At 38.5% G+C, this 16962-nt stretch overlaps 2 protein-coding genes across 2 annotated transcripts; one reads left to right on the top strand and one right to left on the bottom strand.

Annotated features, from left to right (window-relative positions):
• The first annotated feature begins 1428 nt into the window (after positions 1-1428).
• On the top strand, positions 1429-1980 carry LOC122584262 (U3 small nucleolar RNA-associated protein 25-like). The gene has a single exon (XM_043756475.1). The coding sequence runs from the start codon at positions 1429-1431 to the stop codon at positions 1978-1980; it is 552 nt and encodes a 183-aa protein (XP_043612410.1).
• A 334-nt stretch (positions 1981-2314) lies between these two features.
• Positions 2315-8865, bottom strand: LOC122584263 (bone sialoprotein-binding protein-like). The gene is made up of 4 exons (XM_043756477.1): positions 8751-8865; positions 6143-6211; positions 4952-5658; positions 2315-2362 (listed from the first exon to the last, which is right to left on the bottom strand). The coding sequence occupies exons 1-4, from the start codon at positions 8863-8865 to the stop codon at positions 2315-2317; spliced, it is 939 nt and encodes a 312-aa protein (XP_043612412.1).
• Positions 8866-16962: the final 8097 nt, after the last annotated feature.

Consider the following 16962-nt stretch of genomic DNA (forward strand, 5'->3'; position numbering starts at 1 on the left):
CAAGTTCTTACTGGGTGACTTGTGGACAATGTAGGACTTTTGGACAAATAGTGAGCTTGTTTCAGTGTTTCTGACAGTTCATGTTCCTGTTCGTTGATATAGGATATTTATACTTGTGCTGCTTTCAAGTGAGTTTCGTAGCCCCTCTTTTTACAAGTTTTGGGGTGGAAAGTATACTTATTTTCAAACAGTTTTGTCAATTTCTGTTTTATGTTCAATATTGAGCCTGTGCGTATAGAGTTAATTGTGCCATTTGACGTGCTTTGATCTTGTTTGTATGTGTGTGATTATGTGTTGTTGTTGTGCTTTAGACGTGCTTATTGTATGAGTTGAGACTTGAGACATGAGACTTTGGACTAAGGCAGGTACCGTAAGGCCGGACTTTGAGACATTGAGGCATTTGGACTTATTATGGCGTAACTCTGCTCGTTATATATTGAACTATTACTTGTTTAGATTTAAAAGAATCAACAAAAGACTTATTTCTTGTATTAGACTTTTGACATAAAACCTACGAACTCACCAACCTTTGTGTTGACACGTTTTAGTATACTTTTCAGGTGCTCAGGTTAATCAGGGATAAAGATTGCTTTGCTAGACTGGACTTCGGAGATTAGTGCTCCTTATTTACTTTCAGACTTTAAGGCTACATGCCTTGGATTATTTTTTTATGGACTTGGTTGTAATAAGCTATTTTAGCACTGTTATGACTTTGAACTCATGTTCTTGGGAATATATTTATTATATTCTATTTCATTTAGCAGTATCTATGTAATTCCATGTCGTGCTGTACTTTTCACGACACCTCATGTTTCCGCCAACGGTGGGGTGTTACAGAATGGTATCAGAGACAGGTTGTAGAGAATTAGGTGGAAAAGCCTAGAATTACTTATGTGTATTAGAGCAAGATGAAGTGATGACGCTAACTAGTATCGCATAACGATAATCATAGAAAAGCCTGATCAACTGTTCTATGATTACCGCCATGCCTTGCGACAGTTATTGACATCAGTGATTGCACTTGTAGTGAGAGTGTGGTAGCTACTCTGGGATGCTTAATGGGTGTTGGTTAGGTGGAGGGTTAGCCGCTGGTACACCCTGTATACATACCCGACCAATACCTATAGAGCATACCAGTACCGTGATCCGACCTTGCATTAGATGTACTAGGGGTGTGGAGGGTTAGCCGCTGGTACACCCTGTATACATACACCACTAGTGCAACGGATGTAGGTGTTAGATTCGGACCACATTTTAACTGCGATTTAGGGTTATATATATATATATATTATATATATGTATTGCATTGACATGAATTGTAGAATAGTTTAGGATCTAGATAGCATTCCTTAGACAATAAGACGAGAGCGCTTACTGAGAGTATCTTGTGATATTAACATCGTCGAGTATATTCTTCCCCGACTAACGATGCGTGGTTATAGGACAATGGCAAGAACAAGAACTAGTGCTGGAACTAGCGGCGGTCGTGGAAGAGGCCGTGGTGAAAACGAAGGCTCTGGTCAAGGTCGTGGTATTGGTCAAGGAACTGGACGGAGTGGAGGCCGTGGTATTGGTCGTGGCACTGGGCCTGAGGTAGTTCAAGGTGTTGGCTGCGGTGCAGGTCGTGGAAATGAACAAGCTGGAGGTCGAGGTACTGGTCGTGGAGTTGGTCGTGGTGCAGGCCGTGGTGGCGGCCGAGGTAGTAGTCGTGGACGCCGTCGTGGTGAAGCTGAAAATGAAACCACTAATGAACAAGCTGGAATGCAACCAGACCCAGCCATGATTTCCATGATCACCCAAGTGGTTAATACTATACTCGCACAAAATGCGCAGAATGCACAAAATGTAGAGAATGAAGATGCTCAGTATGAGGACGCTGAGGATGATCAGGATGGTGAATATTATGAAGACGTTGATCAAGGAATTCGACTTGGGAATGTGCCAATGGGACTTAGAAGTGGCGTCAGGACTTGTACTTAAAAAAACTTTAAGGATTGTGGCGTGCAAGAGTATGATGGTAGAGGTGGAGCAGTCAAGTTTATTCAATGGTTAAAGAAGATGGAAGCTGTGATTGGTATTAGTGAATGTACTCCTGAACAAAGGGTCAAGTATGTGGCAAACTCTTTCACTAAAGATGCTTTGTCTTGGTGGAACACTCAGTGCCGAATCAGAGGCAGATTAGTGGCAAAGGCGATGTCTTGGTATAACTTCAGAGAGTTGATGATGAAAAAGTTATGCACAACAACTGAACTGGTGAAGCTGGAACGAGAGTTTTTGGAACATAAGATGGTCGGTGCGGATCATGATGGATATACTACCCGCTGTAATGAACTCTCAAGGCTCGTTCCATATTTTGTTGAACCTGAGAACAAAGGTATAGAGAAGTATCTTCGTGGGTTAATTCCTCAGGATAGGTCGACTATGGCTGTTGTTCACCCACTTACCCTAGAGGAGGCTATATTGAGGTCTGAAGCTATGACAGAGGAGTTGGTTCAATGTGGAACTATTACTGCTGTTGGGACAAAAAGGAAGGAAAGCAGTGGGACGAAGCTATGTAATGCACCGATTTTGAGTCTGCCTGAAGGATCTGATGACTTTGTAGTGTATTGCGATGCATCGGGTCAAGGATTAGGTTGTGTGCTCATGCAAAAAGGCAAAGTGATTGCTTACGCCTTGTAGATTGTGAATCCCTCGATAGCTACAGATCGCTTTCGAGATCGTCTATTGTTATGTCGTGAGTGCGGAATCCTCACGAGATAACTAGTTTGATTAGTTATCGTGTATATCGCTAATTATCAAGTAAATAATCAGCCGTATGATGCTATATTCGTTTCTATAAGCTATAGAACGAACTAAGTCGCCTGTTGTATGTGTATGTCGAATGTGATCCTCAATTTAGGTTATTCATTCGTATATATATGTTTCAGATCGAAACTGGGCTTGCTGGGCTTTGTTCTTACGAACTTAGCAGCCCAGCCCATGTAACGAAGTTAATCTTCGTTTGTACCAAACGAAGTTTATCTTCGTTTGCCTCTAACGAAGATATTCTTTATCTTTGTTAGATGTAAGACTTGGTTATTCCTAAATGTTTCATCAACAAGGAATCCTAACACAAATTATGTTTGTACTTGTATAACACACAACAAACATCATACATAACATATTTATAACACCAAAACATGTAATCGATCATTACCAAAACATAAAGTCCATAATCTATCAATTACATATATATAGATATGACATAAAGTAACATAATGTCTTAATCTATAAGACAGATCAAATCTAAGTTGTTGTTGTCACATCAACGTGCATCAGCAAACTCCCCCTTGACAGCAGCACCTTCGATTTCTTCAGTCTTCAAAATCTGGTCATCCATCAAATAACAATCTTCTGCTATTTGCATGGATATCTTCATGTAAGCAAAGTTGAAGAATCTTACGATAACGGCTTTCTTCATGCTTCCAAAATGGAAAGAATGAACATTCTGTATCGTATAACTTCCTTAGATCATTTCTTGAGAAGTTCACTAACTGCATCGGATCATATACTTTTCTCAACAAAATCTTCTTCTTCAAGTTTGCATACATCTTCGCTTCACCGGAGTTTCGATCAATTTCCCAATTATCCATCTTGTCCAAGACGTCTTGTGCCCATTTCTTGGCAGGGACTTTGATCATACACTTGACGTCATGTTGAACATACTCAACAGTTTTATCTGGCTTGACCACTCTTTTCTTCGGTCTTGGTTCAATCTTAAACTGCAGTTTGTCTGAATCTTTCATGTTCTTTCTCAACCAGAAATCATTACGAAGATTCTTACCGACAACATCAGCTAAACCATCATCACTTGGATTGATAATCCAATTATTTCCATGTTCATGTAAGTCTTCTTCACATAAACTCCTGAAATGTCTCTTACACCAAGCTAAGTACTGACAACCTTCTGGTCTTTTAAGAACAAATAGCTTCAGTTCATCATCATAGAACCAACTCCAGATGATTGTCTTGTACTTTGTAGCATCTTTGTCTGAGATATGAGTCCAATACAAATTTGGTTTCCAAGTTTCCCTATCGACCATCCATTCATTAATTCTTCTCTCGGGCACATGTCGATCAACCACATGTAATGGATCATCATCTCTGAGAGGAACTGGAAAATCATTTGGACTGAATGGTCTTGTCAAGTTAATCTCATAATCAGAAGGAATCAATGCATCACCATTCTTAGCATATACAACAAAGTGTAAAACTTTAGTTTGGCTACTGAATGGAACTTGAAGCATTCTTTCCCAAACATCTGATCTCTTCAGATCTAACACCCTACTTTCTTCAATCGATGGATCTTCAGGAATTGAGTCCCAAACTTCATCAAACCCATAAGGCTTCTAGAATATGTTTAGGTTTGGTTCAGGAACAAATTCACCTTCCTCGAGCTCATCACCATCAAAGAATAAATTTGTATAATCTGGATCATCTATTAAGATTTACACAAAATGAACACCAGAATACAAAGAATAATCATGATAATTATAATAAAGATGAAATGTAATTGTATTGAAATAAGATAGATTACATTTACATGTCATAACTTATTACATACAATCGAATATACATTCTATCTAAGTAATCTTTATCATAATCAAAATCAGAAACCTGAATCACGAGGAACACCAGAAGGACCAGCACCAACACCAGAAGGACCAGCATGAGAAGTATCACCTCCTGTCTCCCCCTCAATCTCTACACCCTTTCCTTTGTCTTCAACTGGGCGAGAATCATTCCTATCACCAGCATTATCAGCATCATCATCGTCATTCTGACTTCTTGGTTGAACCGCTGACAATCTACAAATCTCTTCAGGAACTTCTCCCCCTTGATTCTTGACCCAGTTGATCAAAAATGTCAAGGCTGCTCGGGTATCGGTGAGATCAGACTCCAAAGTACGAACCTGAGTCTCCAGAAGATCAACACGACGAACAAGCGAAGAATCTGAAGGAAGTCTATAGGATAAGGAAGGAGCCACCAGAGGACGCAATACTTGTGCTTGAGAAACAGCAGGAATAACAGCAGCAGTTGGTCTTGGAGGATCAGGAATCGCTACTGAAGTAGCTTCAGCAACACGTCTACGCTTAGTTCTGGTATACTTAAGATCAGCACCCCCTGTCCGTTTCACCGGACTAACCGAACTGGCTCTATTCACGGGATCATCCATATCGTCAAAAATTCCACGCAGTTCAGAATCATTCTGAGCAGCAACATCAGGATCAATCTGAGCAGCACGGTCAGGAATATGGCTATGTGCATCATGAACGGAGTGAGCTGAATCAGAAATAGCAGGAACAGCATGACATGCCTTACTCTGACGCTCTCTATGTAAAGCAGCACCTTCTTGAACAAAAGACTGATGTGAATGATCACTTTCAGAAGCAGCAGAGACATCATGAACCAACTTAGTTCGACGCTCATTCCGAGGGGAATCAGCGACACTTGCAGATTCATCTGTGTCTGTCTCGGTTGCAGCAGCAGAACCGTCTGAACTATCGGCTACACCTTCATCATTCCCATCATCAGAACTATCAGAATCATCACTCGAATCATCATCAGAATCATTAGCAGAAGCATTCTCAGAACTTTCTGAGTCATCAGAATCAGAATCTTCATCATTATCATCCACAAACATATCATTCTCAAGACGAGATCGATAGTTTGGATTAATCAATTGACCAAAAAGTGGTGGATCATTAAGACCAGCCACATTACGTGTATTTGCTTCAAGATCAGCAAAAAGACGCGAAGGCCAAGCATGAAGAACGTAGCGAGGACCTTGGTCATACACTAAGTAGGACAGAAATGTCTAACTATGGCCATAACAAACCGAGGATATAAGAGAAATCTCTTCCTCCCCCTGGCATTAATCTGATCAATAAACTCCAGATAAAAGTATCTCGAGAAAGGATAAGGTCGATTATACACTTATGCAACCATCTGCGACGCAGTTTGAGCAGACAGTTGATCAAAACCAGCCTTGCGATTGCTCAAACACTCGAGCAATGCATACGCAAGATATCTCCATCTTCCCTGAAAACCACTCTTATCAAAAGGAAGTTTGACCTCGCCGAAAACCCCATTCTCTGAAAACATCTAAGAAGAAGTTCAAACTCATACGTCAACTCTACTTCTTCCTCTGCTTCTACCTCTGGTTCTGCACCTAAATGCAAAACAGTACGAAGCGTTGCAGCGTTGAAGTCAAATGTAATCCCTCCAACAGTAGCACGTACAAAACTATGTCCTTCAACCATAACTTCATGAGCAGTTGACCAAAAGGAATCTATATACTGCCTAACAAGTCTAGGCGAATCACAGAAAGCAAAAATAATCTCGATCGAGCGATGTAATCAAACATCTCATGAAAATGTTCGCTATTATGCTGATCCGGATCAAGATTAAGTGCGAGATTATGTTTCTTCACAAACTGACGCGAAGCGAGAGCCATTTCTGCAAAACAAATCACAATATCAAAACAAATATAAAATAAGCACGGTAAATGAATTGCAGACTTGAAAGACCTAATCAATAATTTCTTAAAGTAAAACTGCACAAAATTATTCGTTAAGTTGAGTTCATAAATTATAAACTGTACGAAAATAGTCACTAAATTCGTTAAGTATACAGGAACGAAGATGTAATCTAAGTTCGTAAGCTATAAAGGAACGAAGATAAATCCTAAATTTGTAAGAACTAAACTGAAGTTTTCACCTAACGAAGTCTAAATTCGTAAGGTCTAAACTGGACATGCATGTTCGTAAGTTATAACTTATATTCTAAGTTCGTAACTTATAAACGAAATCTAAGTTCGTTTGGACAGAAACTAACTTCGTAAGCATTGCTAAGAAACTAAATTCGTTAAGCCTTGCTAAGTTCGTTCCTTATCAACTAAATTCTAAGTTCGTAAGGCATAATCGAAAGCTAACTTCGTTTCTACCAAATCTAACTTCGTTCGAACTAAAATCTAAGTTCGTTTTCACAAATCTAAATTCGTTTGGGTAAACCAGTTTAATGATCACAAGAATATATATATATAATCAAAACGAATCAAATCGAAGATATATATAAAACCTAGATCGTTTTTGTGGACGAAAATAAGATCAAAAACTTACTTAGATCACGATTTGCAAAACAAATCAAGGAAACGAAGTAGATAGAGAGAAAAGAAAAGATTTTGGGGTTTTTAGGGTTTTGGTCGTGTGAAAATAAGAGTAATTTTCGTTTGTGAAAATAAACGAAGAAAAACCCCTTTATATAGTGAAATAAAAATGGGTTAACTATGGGTCGGGCTAAAATCCATTCACGAAGTTATCCAAACGAAGATAGCCTTCGTTTGGACAAATTAATTTCTAACTATAAGAACGAAGATAACAGTTATCTTCGTAAGAACAAATCAAAGTTAGAAAATATTCCAGATTTCAGCTAAGTTCCTGAAAATTTTCAGATTTTCATCAAAGCGATCTTCCAAAACACGACCCTTCATCGCAATCTGTACATAGCAAAAACTCGTTAGAAAGCAACCTGTTCATGCCTTGTACTAAAAAGTGCTATCATCCAAATTCATCATCATAATGTAAGTATATAACCGAACATTATAATCTTGAATAAAAACCCATGGTTTAAACACTAACCATCAACAAACCTGAAAATAATCAATTTATATATGAACCTCATTACCAATGACGATTATGACACCGAGAACTTCCTTTGATCATGGATATGCGTGACGGCAAACCATCTTGAAACACTTAAGTCCCATACTAGATGCCGTCTACAAAACTAACAAACAATGAACAATCCAACAAAATTCACTGAAGAACTTAGTAAAGTTTCCAAAAGTATGTCATAAATCACAGCATGAAATTCAAAGGAAACTAATATCAAATTTGATTATTTTCATTAAATACATGAATCATAAAGTAAATAACTACTCCAAAAGCAAGTTCATGTATTCATCCTTCACATGCTCAAATCTGCATCACAATATTATCACTACACACCAAGGATCTTATCGTCATGATATCATCCGTATAAATAACAATGTATTAACAGAAATCAGCACTCCAACTTTATCTTCTTAACCTGAACACTGCACACTTACTACAGAACTCATTAACGCATTGAGAACAAAACAGTATAATGCAGAAAATTCAAGCTACAAACACACTCAATCAGGGTTAACAAATATGAAATAACTAAAATCTAACAAAAGATCAAGGGAGGTCATTTCTTGTCAAACCCTAAAATGTCACCAAGTTATTAATCAAATTCTTAACTTGTTACAAATTAAAATTGTGAGATTTCAAATAACTTTGACATTTCACATAACACTTGAAAGATCATTTTCTAAACTTAAACAAATTAATGTCCATATTAGAAAATCTTCTTTGTAAACAAACCACACAACCTCATTAAAATTCACATGAAGGAATTCAGCAAAACATATACTCAGAATTTGAATAGGATCTCTCGTGCAATAAGAACTTATAAAAATACTATTTTGACTCAATAAAAAGAAAATAACTCAGAATAAAAATTGCAGAATAATAAACTAATCTAAATTCTAATTAACTTGACTTTATACATTATTCACATTATGCTTGATTACTGCTGATTAGATCAGGTTAGCATGTTACATAAGCCTGCGGGTGAGAAATAATTCTCTTATTATAAGTTCTGAACAGTGACCCAACAGCGATTACCGGTACTTCCTGTTAAACACTCGGTACTTCCTGTTTCCTTTGAATATGACACTTTCGTATTACTTGAGCCAAGGACAGTCACCATGTAACCTAGTAAGTTACTCATGCCATACATTTAGTTTGCGAACTTATGTGACCCACAATCAGATATACTCCCATAATCGACACAAGCATTAAAATAACAAGTATTCAATATATATTTGGAAACTTCCTTGAACAAACTATGAAACACTTTTTACATTTCATCACTGAAGCACTTTAGTATTTTGCGATTTACATTTATTTTGTAACACTTTCGGTCGTACCATGGTCAAGGGCAGTCACCTTGCAACTAAGTAGCCTAATATGTCACTTAATCACATTTACTTTCATTTGCATTAATTTTGTAACACTTTCGGTCGTACCATGGTCAAGGGCAGTCACCTTGTAACCTAAGTAGCCTAATATGTCACTTAATCACATTTAACTTAATTTACTTTCATGTTCAGGACTTGTAGAAGTTTCCAAATATAGACTGAATAAATTTTATAATAAAGCTAAATCTTTCACACAATTTAAGGACCAGATCTTAACATTTCTGAAAAGCAAGCATTCTCAGCCATATATCTGAATATGTTTCCCACAAGAACATTGTATAATTTAAGTTCAGATTGAAGGAAACCTTGGTACTTTGTGCCTACCGATATATCCCAAATTTTAATCACTGAACTAAGTAGTTATATTACGATTAAGCAGGCTTAAAAGCTAAAGTATCGTCACTTCTAATAATTTAGCGCAGTAACCTTACTTTATTCATATTTTTTTGGATTTTCGATTTTTCAATGTTTTTGTATTTTTCTGACACTAGATATATACAAACTTATACTAAGACAACTCTTTTTGTATTTTTATGACACTATCTATGTATGACTTAAACTAAGACAACTCTTTGTATTTTTATGACTCTATCTATGTACGACTTACACTACAAAGACACGAAAAATACATTTAAGTTCTTTGAGAGAAACTACTCGGCATTCTTCATACCATTGAGTTGATATAACAACTCAAGACGAGGTCCATCAAAAGCTTTAGTGTATAGATCAGCAAGATTATCATCAGTATAACCTTTTCTAAATGAATAAGCTTTTTCTCAAAACAGTCACGTATGAAATGATACTTTATATCTATGTGCTTGGTGACTTTAAAGTTTTTCGGATTCTTGGTAATATCTATGGCAGACTTATTATCAATACAAATAGGAGTATTGGAGATATTCATACCATAGTCTAGCAATTGTTGCTGTATCCAAAGCACCTGAGAACAGCAATATCCAGCAGCAATGTACTCTGCTTCACAGGAAGACTGTGCAACAGATGTCTGCTTTTTGCACTGCCACGATATAATTCTCCCCCCTAAAAGCTGACATCCACCTGACGTTGATTTCCTATCCGAATTGTCACCACCATAATCCGAATCAGTATAAGCTACGAAGTCAAAGGAACCATACATGGGATACCAAAGACCTAGACGAGGCTTGGCTTTCACATAACGAAGAATCCTTTTCGCAGCTTTCAAGTGTGACTCTTTCGGATTAGCCTGATATCTAGCACACATAGAAACAGCAAAGGTAATATCTGGACGTGAGGCTGTCAGATACATCAAGGATCCAATGATAGCCCGATATTGAGTGGCATCGACGTATGGATCATTAGGCTTATCAGGACACAACCCATGATTAGTCTTAATGGGAGTAACAGCATCCTTAGCATCAGTCATTCGAAACCTAGTAAGAAGATCTTTGACATACTTGGTCTGATGTATAAAGAAGCCATCCTTCAGTTGATCCACCTGTAGTCCAAGGAAGAAGGTTAATTCCCCCATAGCACTCATCTCAAACTTAGCCTTCATGCTCTGTTCAAATTCCTTGCACATATTGTCATCAGATGAACCAAAAATGTCATCGACGTAAACCTGTACAAGCAAGTAGTCCTTCCCTTTCCATTTAATAAACAACGTGCTGTCTATAGAACCTCTGGTAAAACCACTTTCCTTCAAATGAGTTGACAATTTTTCATACCACGATCGAGGAGCCTGATGTAAACCATATAAAGCCTTATCGAGACGATATACTCTATTAGGAAAGTCTGGATCCTCAAACCCGGCAGGTTGTTCTACATACACTTCTTCTTTAATTTCTCCATAAAAAGGCACTCTTTACATCAAGCTGATACACCTTAATACCTTTATAACTAGCATATGCCAGAAATAATCGAATAGCTTCAAGTCTAGCTACAGGTGCAAATGTCTCATCGTAATCAAAGCCTTCTTGTTGCTCAAATCCTCTAACCACCAATCGAGCCTTATTGCGAGTGACTACACCTCTGTCATCTCTTTTACAACGAAAAACCCAACGCGTTGTTAAAGGAGATTCACCCGGAGGTAAGTCAACTAACGTCCATACTTCAAGCTTTCGAAACTGAGCCAATTCTTCTTGCATCGCCTCAACCCATGACGGTTCCTTAAGAGCCATTCCAACATTTTTAGGCTCAACCTGAGAGATAAAGCAATAATACAAGTACCAAGTAATTGCCCCAGTATCCTTAACTTCAGCAAACATACACGACAGTTTCTTAGATTGATTCCTCGTGCGAATAGAGGCAGAAGCATCACCAATGATTTGCTCGACTGGATGATCCTTGTTGACCCTAGTTTGAGGAACCTTATCGACTGAAAGATCATCTCCCAAGTTTGTCTGCACATGTTGCTCTGGAGTTTTATAATCTGGAGTTTTAGGCTCCTCCTGATTTTCACCTTCCGTGTCATCAGTATCATAGAAAGGAGAATCAGGTAGAGGTATATGCAAGGGATCAGTAGGATCTATAGGAGCAGGCTCTAAGGTAGAATCTGCTACTTTTGTCCCACTAGATTCTCCAGATTCAGAAGTAGGCTCAACTATTGGTGAGGAAACAGAAGAAGAACCAGAAACCGGTCCTCCATCAAGAGGATCATGGAGAGTAACTACATCCTCCACAGTCGGAACACCTGCAAAAGAAACAGGACCACGAAAGAAGTGAAGACACCATCATAATCAAATTATTAGCAGGACCAATGTGTACAGTAGGTTTATGACTGACAATTACGACATTTGTACCAAGATCTACTTTGCCAGTCTTCTGATTGTACACACGCCTAATCGGTGTACTTGGTACATAACCAAGAAAGAAACCCTCCTCAGATTTAGGTTCAAATTTCCCTTGAGGAAGAGTTTTAAGAAAAGTGCAAGGAACACCGAAAGGCTCAACATTCTGCAAATTGGGCTTTTTGTTGTGCAAAAGTTCATAACTAGTTTTCTTAAACCGTTTAACTGTCAAAACCCGATTCAGAATGTGACAAGCTGTATTCACTGCCTCTCCCCAGAAAGTAATAGGAAGCCCTGAATCAGCAAGCATCGTCCTGGCTGTCTCAATCAATGTCCTGTTCTTTCTTTCAGCCACGCCATTCTGTTGTGGCTCATATGGTGCACTGTACTGATGTTGAATTCCTTTGGTCAAGCAAAATACAGTAATAGTATTATTCTTGAACTCAGTACCATTGTCACTCCTGATTCTCTTAACTTTGACTCCATGGACATTTTCAACTTGTTTAATAAAATCCATAAATCGTTCTGCGGTCTCATCCTTGGTCTTCAGAAAGAATACCCATGAGTACCTCGAGTAATCATCAGTGATCACCAAACAGTAAGACATCCCTCCAATGCTTCTTATGTTCACAGGACCAAAGAGATCCATATGAAGTAATTCGAATGGTTTGGATATAGTGTTGAGTACTTTTGATTTATGCGGATTCTTATGTTGCTTTCCTTTCAAACACGGTACACACTTATCTTCCATCCCAAACTTCTTAACTGGCACACCGTCAACTAACCCAAGACTAATAAGTTCATTCATCTTCCGAAAGTTGATATGTCCCATTCTACGATGCCATAGGAGAGATTCAGACTCATTTGCCTTGCTCAACAAACAAAGGGGCTCCTTTGGATTATCAACACCTAAAAGTAAGCCATAGATGTCTCTCTTCCTAGGAGCTTTGAGCATTATCCATTCTTCTGGAATAACGAAACCCGGCTTCAAGATGTATGCCTCCTTTTCTGTGAAATGAACATTGTTGCCCTTATCACAGATCTGTGAGACACTCATTAGATTGTGAGTAAGTTGTTCCACATAGTTAACTCTTTCTAGAGTAAGTTGTCCATTGACGACATCTCCTGACCGGTGATGTTGCCGCCCTTGGATCCAGCAAAACTAACATACGACCCATTTATACCAGTATAATTGGACAAGAGCTTCTTCCCCTGTCATGTGCCTGGAGCATCCACTGTCAAGGTAACACAAATGAATTGGTTTCCTAGGAACTCCCTGCACATAAAATGAGAAAAATTAGTTTTCATTGGGGACCCAAACCTTCACAGGTTTGGGTCGTCCCTTCTCATCCTTGAGAATCAGTTCAGTCCAATATCCATTGCTAGAAGCCGTGGGTGGGACTTGATTCTCGACTTGTCTTCTCACTGGAGAAGACTTCTGACCTCTCGTCGGAGAAGTTCTTGGGGAATGAGGGCCAAAAGAAGGTCTAACACTTGAGTGAATTCTGTCATAAAATGAATTACGACTTGGAGGTGTTTGTGACCGACTCGAACTCCCACTGGGGGTTGTGAATCTTGGTTCCTTAGGGGATGAACCTTTGGTGGAGATTCACGTCGGTGAGGTATAGTAAACGTTTTGTAGAAGATTGAACTTTAGTCTCATGAACCTGTTTATCATTACCCAACCCCCTTTTTCCTTCCGAGGTGGAAACCTTGAAGGAGAACCCGATCTCCGAGGTCGATTTGGACATACACTGTAAACATGACCTTTTTCATGACAAGCAAAGCAAGAGAGGACCTTAACCTTTTTCTTTGTATCTACCTTATTATTGGTACTTACAGATTCACTAGTGTCCACTGACTTACTTGTTTTTCTAGAATCCTCATGGTCTCGTTTGGTCGGTGATATCCTAGACTTACTTGGGGACTTCTTACGTGCAGGCATTAGTATATGCTTCAAAACCTTAGTTGCTTCTACATTAACAACTAATTCATCTTCAGATTTGCTATTCCTAGACTGCTTAGGTAAAGGAGTTTGACGCAACTGACTTAATTTCTTCATATCCTTAATATCAACATCCCAGACTTTATCAATCCTCTTAGGGTCAATAGATGCTAATGGAAATTCTAACTCAGTATAAACCCTACTACTCTTTCGAAGTGTAAAGTGAGTAATACTGTCTTTCTGACCGTAAGAAGTGGACGGATCTAGGACAACACCTTTCAATTTCTCTTCCTTGGTAGGTTGAGAAGAAACTCCTTTAGACTCTGTTGTTTCCTCAGTCAAATTTGGCTTAGGAGTTGAGTCTTTCGATTTACCATCATCAACACTAGGTTGAAGTAGGACTTCAGGAATATTGGGTTCTACAGGAGTATAGTTATTGTTGAAAGGAGGAGGCATGCTATTATAAGAAACCTTAGCAGTGTCAGAACTCTTAGATGGAGAATCCTCAAACTTTTTCATATGCATTAAAAGCTCAGCATGTCTAGCAGAATCAACCTTAGCATTTAATTCCACTATTTCTATCCTAGCATCAGCAAGTTCTTTCTCAATTGTAGCACACTTTTTAGCTAACAATGCATAAGCTTCACCACCTACTCTTTCTACAGCCACAGCATGTTTAACTTTGTCTTTCATAGCACTAATGTCAGACTCTAAAGATCTAATCCTATCCTTTAAGAATTTTTCTCTATCAGTGACAGTTAGATCCTTTTAATCAACTTATCTCTTTCCTCATGAGCAGCATTGACAACAGATTCTAATTGCTTAATTTGTTCATTCTTTTGTTCAATTTCATCAAACATTCGATTAACAATTTTGCAAACATGAACAATAGTATGTAGAGAGTAAGATACCTGTTGATCTGCTTCTTTGCAGTCTGCCATGTAAGCAACAAAGTCATCCACACTCATGCCTGCTGGAATTTCATACTCCTTCATCTGCTCTTCAATTGTCTTTTCAACCTTTCTGTAGCAGAATCGTCTTTGATCTCAGCAGCTTTCACCTCTCCAGAATCTTTCATATCATCAACCTCAACCTCTTCATCAGACTCAGAATCAGTATCATATACCTCAGCAGATTTCCATGTTCGAGCTTTGAACATTTCATACAAATGCTCATCATTGTGGTAAACTGTGGTGTCCAAGAAATCATCAACAGAATCCACTATCTGAGCCATATCATCAACTATTTCAGCCAAATAAGCATTATTGGTCTCATCCTGTGGAAGATTCCAACATAAGAACCATCAGGTTGAGCAGCTACGATAGCCTTGTCATTGCCATTTCCAGTAGTATCATCAGTCAACAAGAGAGCTCTACTTGCATTCTGATTAAATGGACGATTACCACCTCTATCTTGACGTGTAGGGGTAATATTGACATCTCTCTTGGTCGTTGACATTCTTTGGCAAAATGTCCAAAGCCATCGCAGTTATAACACTTAACCTTTGACTTGTCGAAGCCCTGAGTACCCCCAATAAGCTTTCTACCTGTTCTTTGCATAAACCTTTGCACTCTCCTGGTGATCATCGCCAAATTCCATTTCAGATCCATTTCTTCAACATCATCTGGATCTATTTGGTCATAATCTTCATCAATGAGTGCTGGATCTGTGATCCTTCCTGCAACAAAAGCTTCATGTGCAGCACACATTGCGGCAAATACATTCATCCTTCCCTCAGCTGATTTCATATCCATGGGCATAGACTTGTAACCAGCAGAAGTAGATGAAATGTTACCAAACTTCATATTTCCAGGCTTTGCACTTTCATTAGCCTTTCTAGCCTTGTAACCAGCATCAGAAGCCATGAAACGCAGAAATCATCTCCATCCATAACACAATCAGAACTCTCTTTCGTGCCAGAAGTACCAACCCCAGAAAAGAATGCATTAACGTCAGCTGTTGGATTTTCATAGTGGCATGATAAAGAGATGGATCTTGTGTGAAGTTGTCTTGGAGATCCTTTGCCTTATCCTTCATTTCTCTGTTTCTTAAAGTGGATATAACACCATCTATACGAAGTTTTGCATAATCTGCTCTTTCTTGCAATCCATGACGAAACTCTTTATAAGCTTTCGGCAAACCATCCAAGAATTTATCCACTATCTCAGTAGGAGTACTTAAGATCGAATAAGCTAACTCAGCAAGAAGATGTTGAAATCTCAATATAAGATCCTCAACTTGTTCGTTCTTGGTAGCATTAAAGCAATCAAATTGTTTCTTAAGCATCTTAATTCTATTTTGCTTCAACAATGGATCACCTTCACAGTGAGCTTCAATAGCATCGAACAATTGTTTTGAAGTCTTGTACTCCTGTTTAGGAAACAGGCACTAATTCTTGAGGAATGCACATCCGAAGAGTAGAAAGAGCCTTGTAATAGTTGTACACCGTTTACAGTAAGAGTTGTTCATTCATATCCTTCGTGATCATTATCCACATGTTCAAATCTTCTCGTTGAATATAATCTTCAAATCGGCCTCTCCACGCCCAGAAGTCAGCCAATGAAACTAACTTCGGTGGGAATTAGTACGTCCAACGAGATGATCATGATAGACAAGAGAATTCAGGTATTGTGCAACAGCAGTGTTGGTTGAAGAGGAAGCCATTGTTTAACGAAAATGGATGTGAGAAACGAAATAGTTTTAAATTCGTAAGAGGAGTTGAAACGAAGATAGTTGCTAAATTCGTTAGTTGAAACTTAACGAAATAGATTTAAATTCGTTTGAAGAATGGAACGAAGATAGGTCTAACTTCGTTTGAAGGAATGAACGAAGATAAGGCTAAATTCGTGAGGTGAAGGTGAACGAAGATAACTTTAAATTCGTTAGAAGGAACTGAACGAAAATAAAGCTAAATACGTTTGAAGAGATTGTAAACGAAGATGAGGTTAAGTTCGTTTGCTAAATTCGTTTGAGAAACGAACTTAGCGACTGTTAGGGTGTCGGGAGGTTTTTGAGAGAAAATAATCAAACAAACGATCTCGAACCTTCGATAAGATATCGATTGGCTCTGATACCACTTGAGCCCTCGATAGCTACAGATCGCTCTCGAGATCGTCTATTGTTATGTCGTGAGTGCGGAATCCTCA

Source organism: Erigeron canadensis, unplaced genomic scaffold (assembly GCF_010389155.1).
Source record: "Erigeron canadensis isolate Cc75 unplaced genomic scaffold, C_canadensis_v1 Conyza_canadensis_unscaffolded:180, whole genome shotgun sequence".
Classification (NCBI taxonomy): domain Eukaryota; kingdom Viridiplantae; phylum Streptophyta; class Magnoliopsida; order Asterales; family Asteraceae; genus Erigeron; species Erigeron canadensis.

What these genes read in the sequence shown, in the direction of transcription:
- LOC122584262 (XM_043756475.1), top strand. Translation starts at nt 1,429, where the DNA reads ATGCGTGGTTATAGGACAATGGCAAGAACAAGAACTAGTGCTGGAACT.
- LOC122584263 (XM_043756477.1), bottom strand. Translation starts at nt 8,865, where the DNA reads ATGTATGGCATGAGTAACTTACTAGGTTACATGGTGACTGTCCTTGGC. An exon ending in GTGTTTAACAGGAAGTACCG is followed by an intron (nt 6,212 to 8,750) that starts GTAATCGCTGTT and finishes TTTTGCATTTAG; the next exon opens with GTGCAGAACCAGAGGTAGAA. An exon ending in TTGATCTTCTGGAGACTCAG is followed by an intron (nt 2,363 to 4,951) that starts GTTCGTACTTTG and finishes CTTTGTTCTCAG; the next exon opens with GTTCAACAAAATATGGAACG.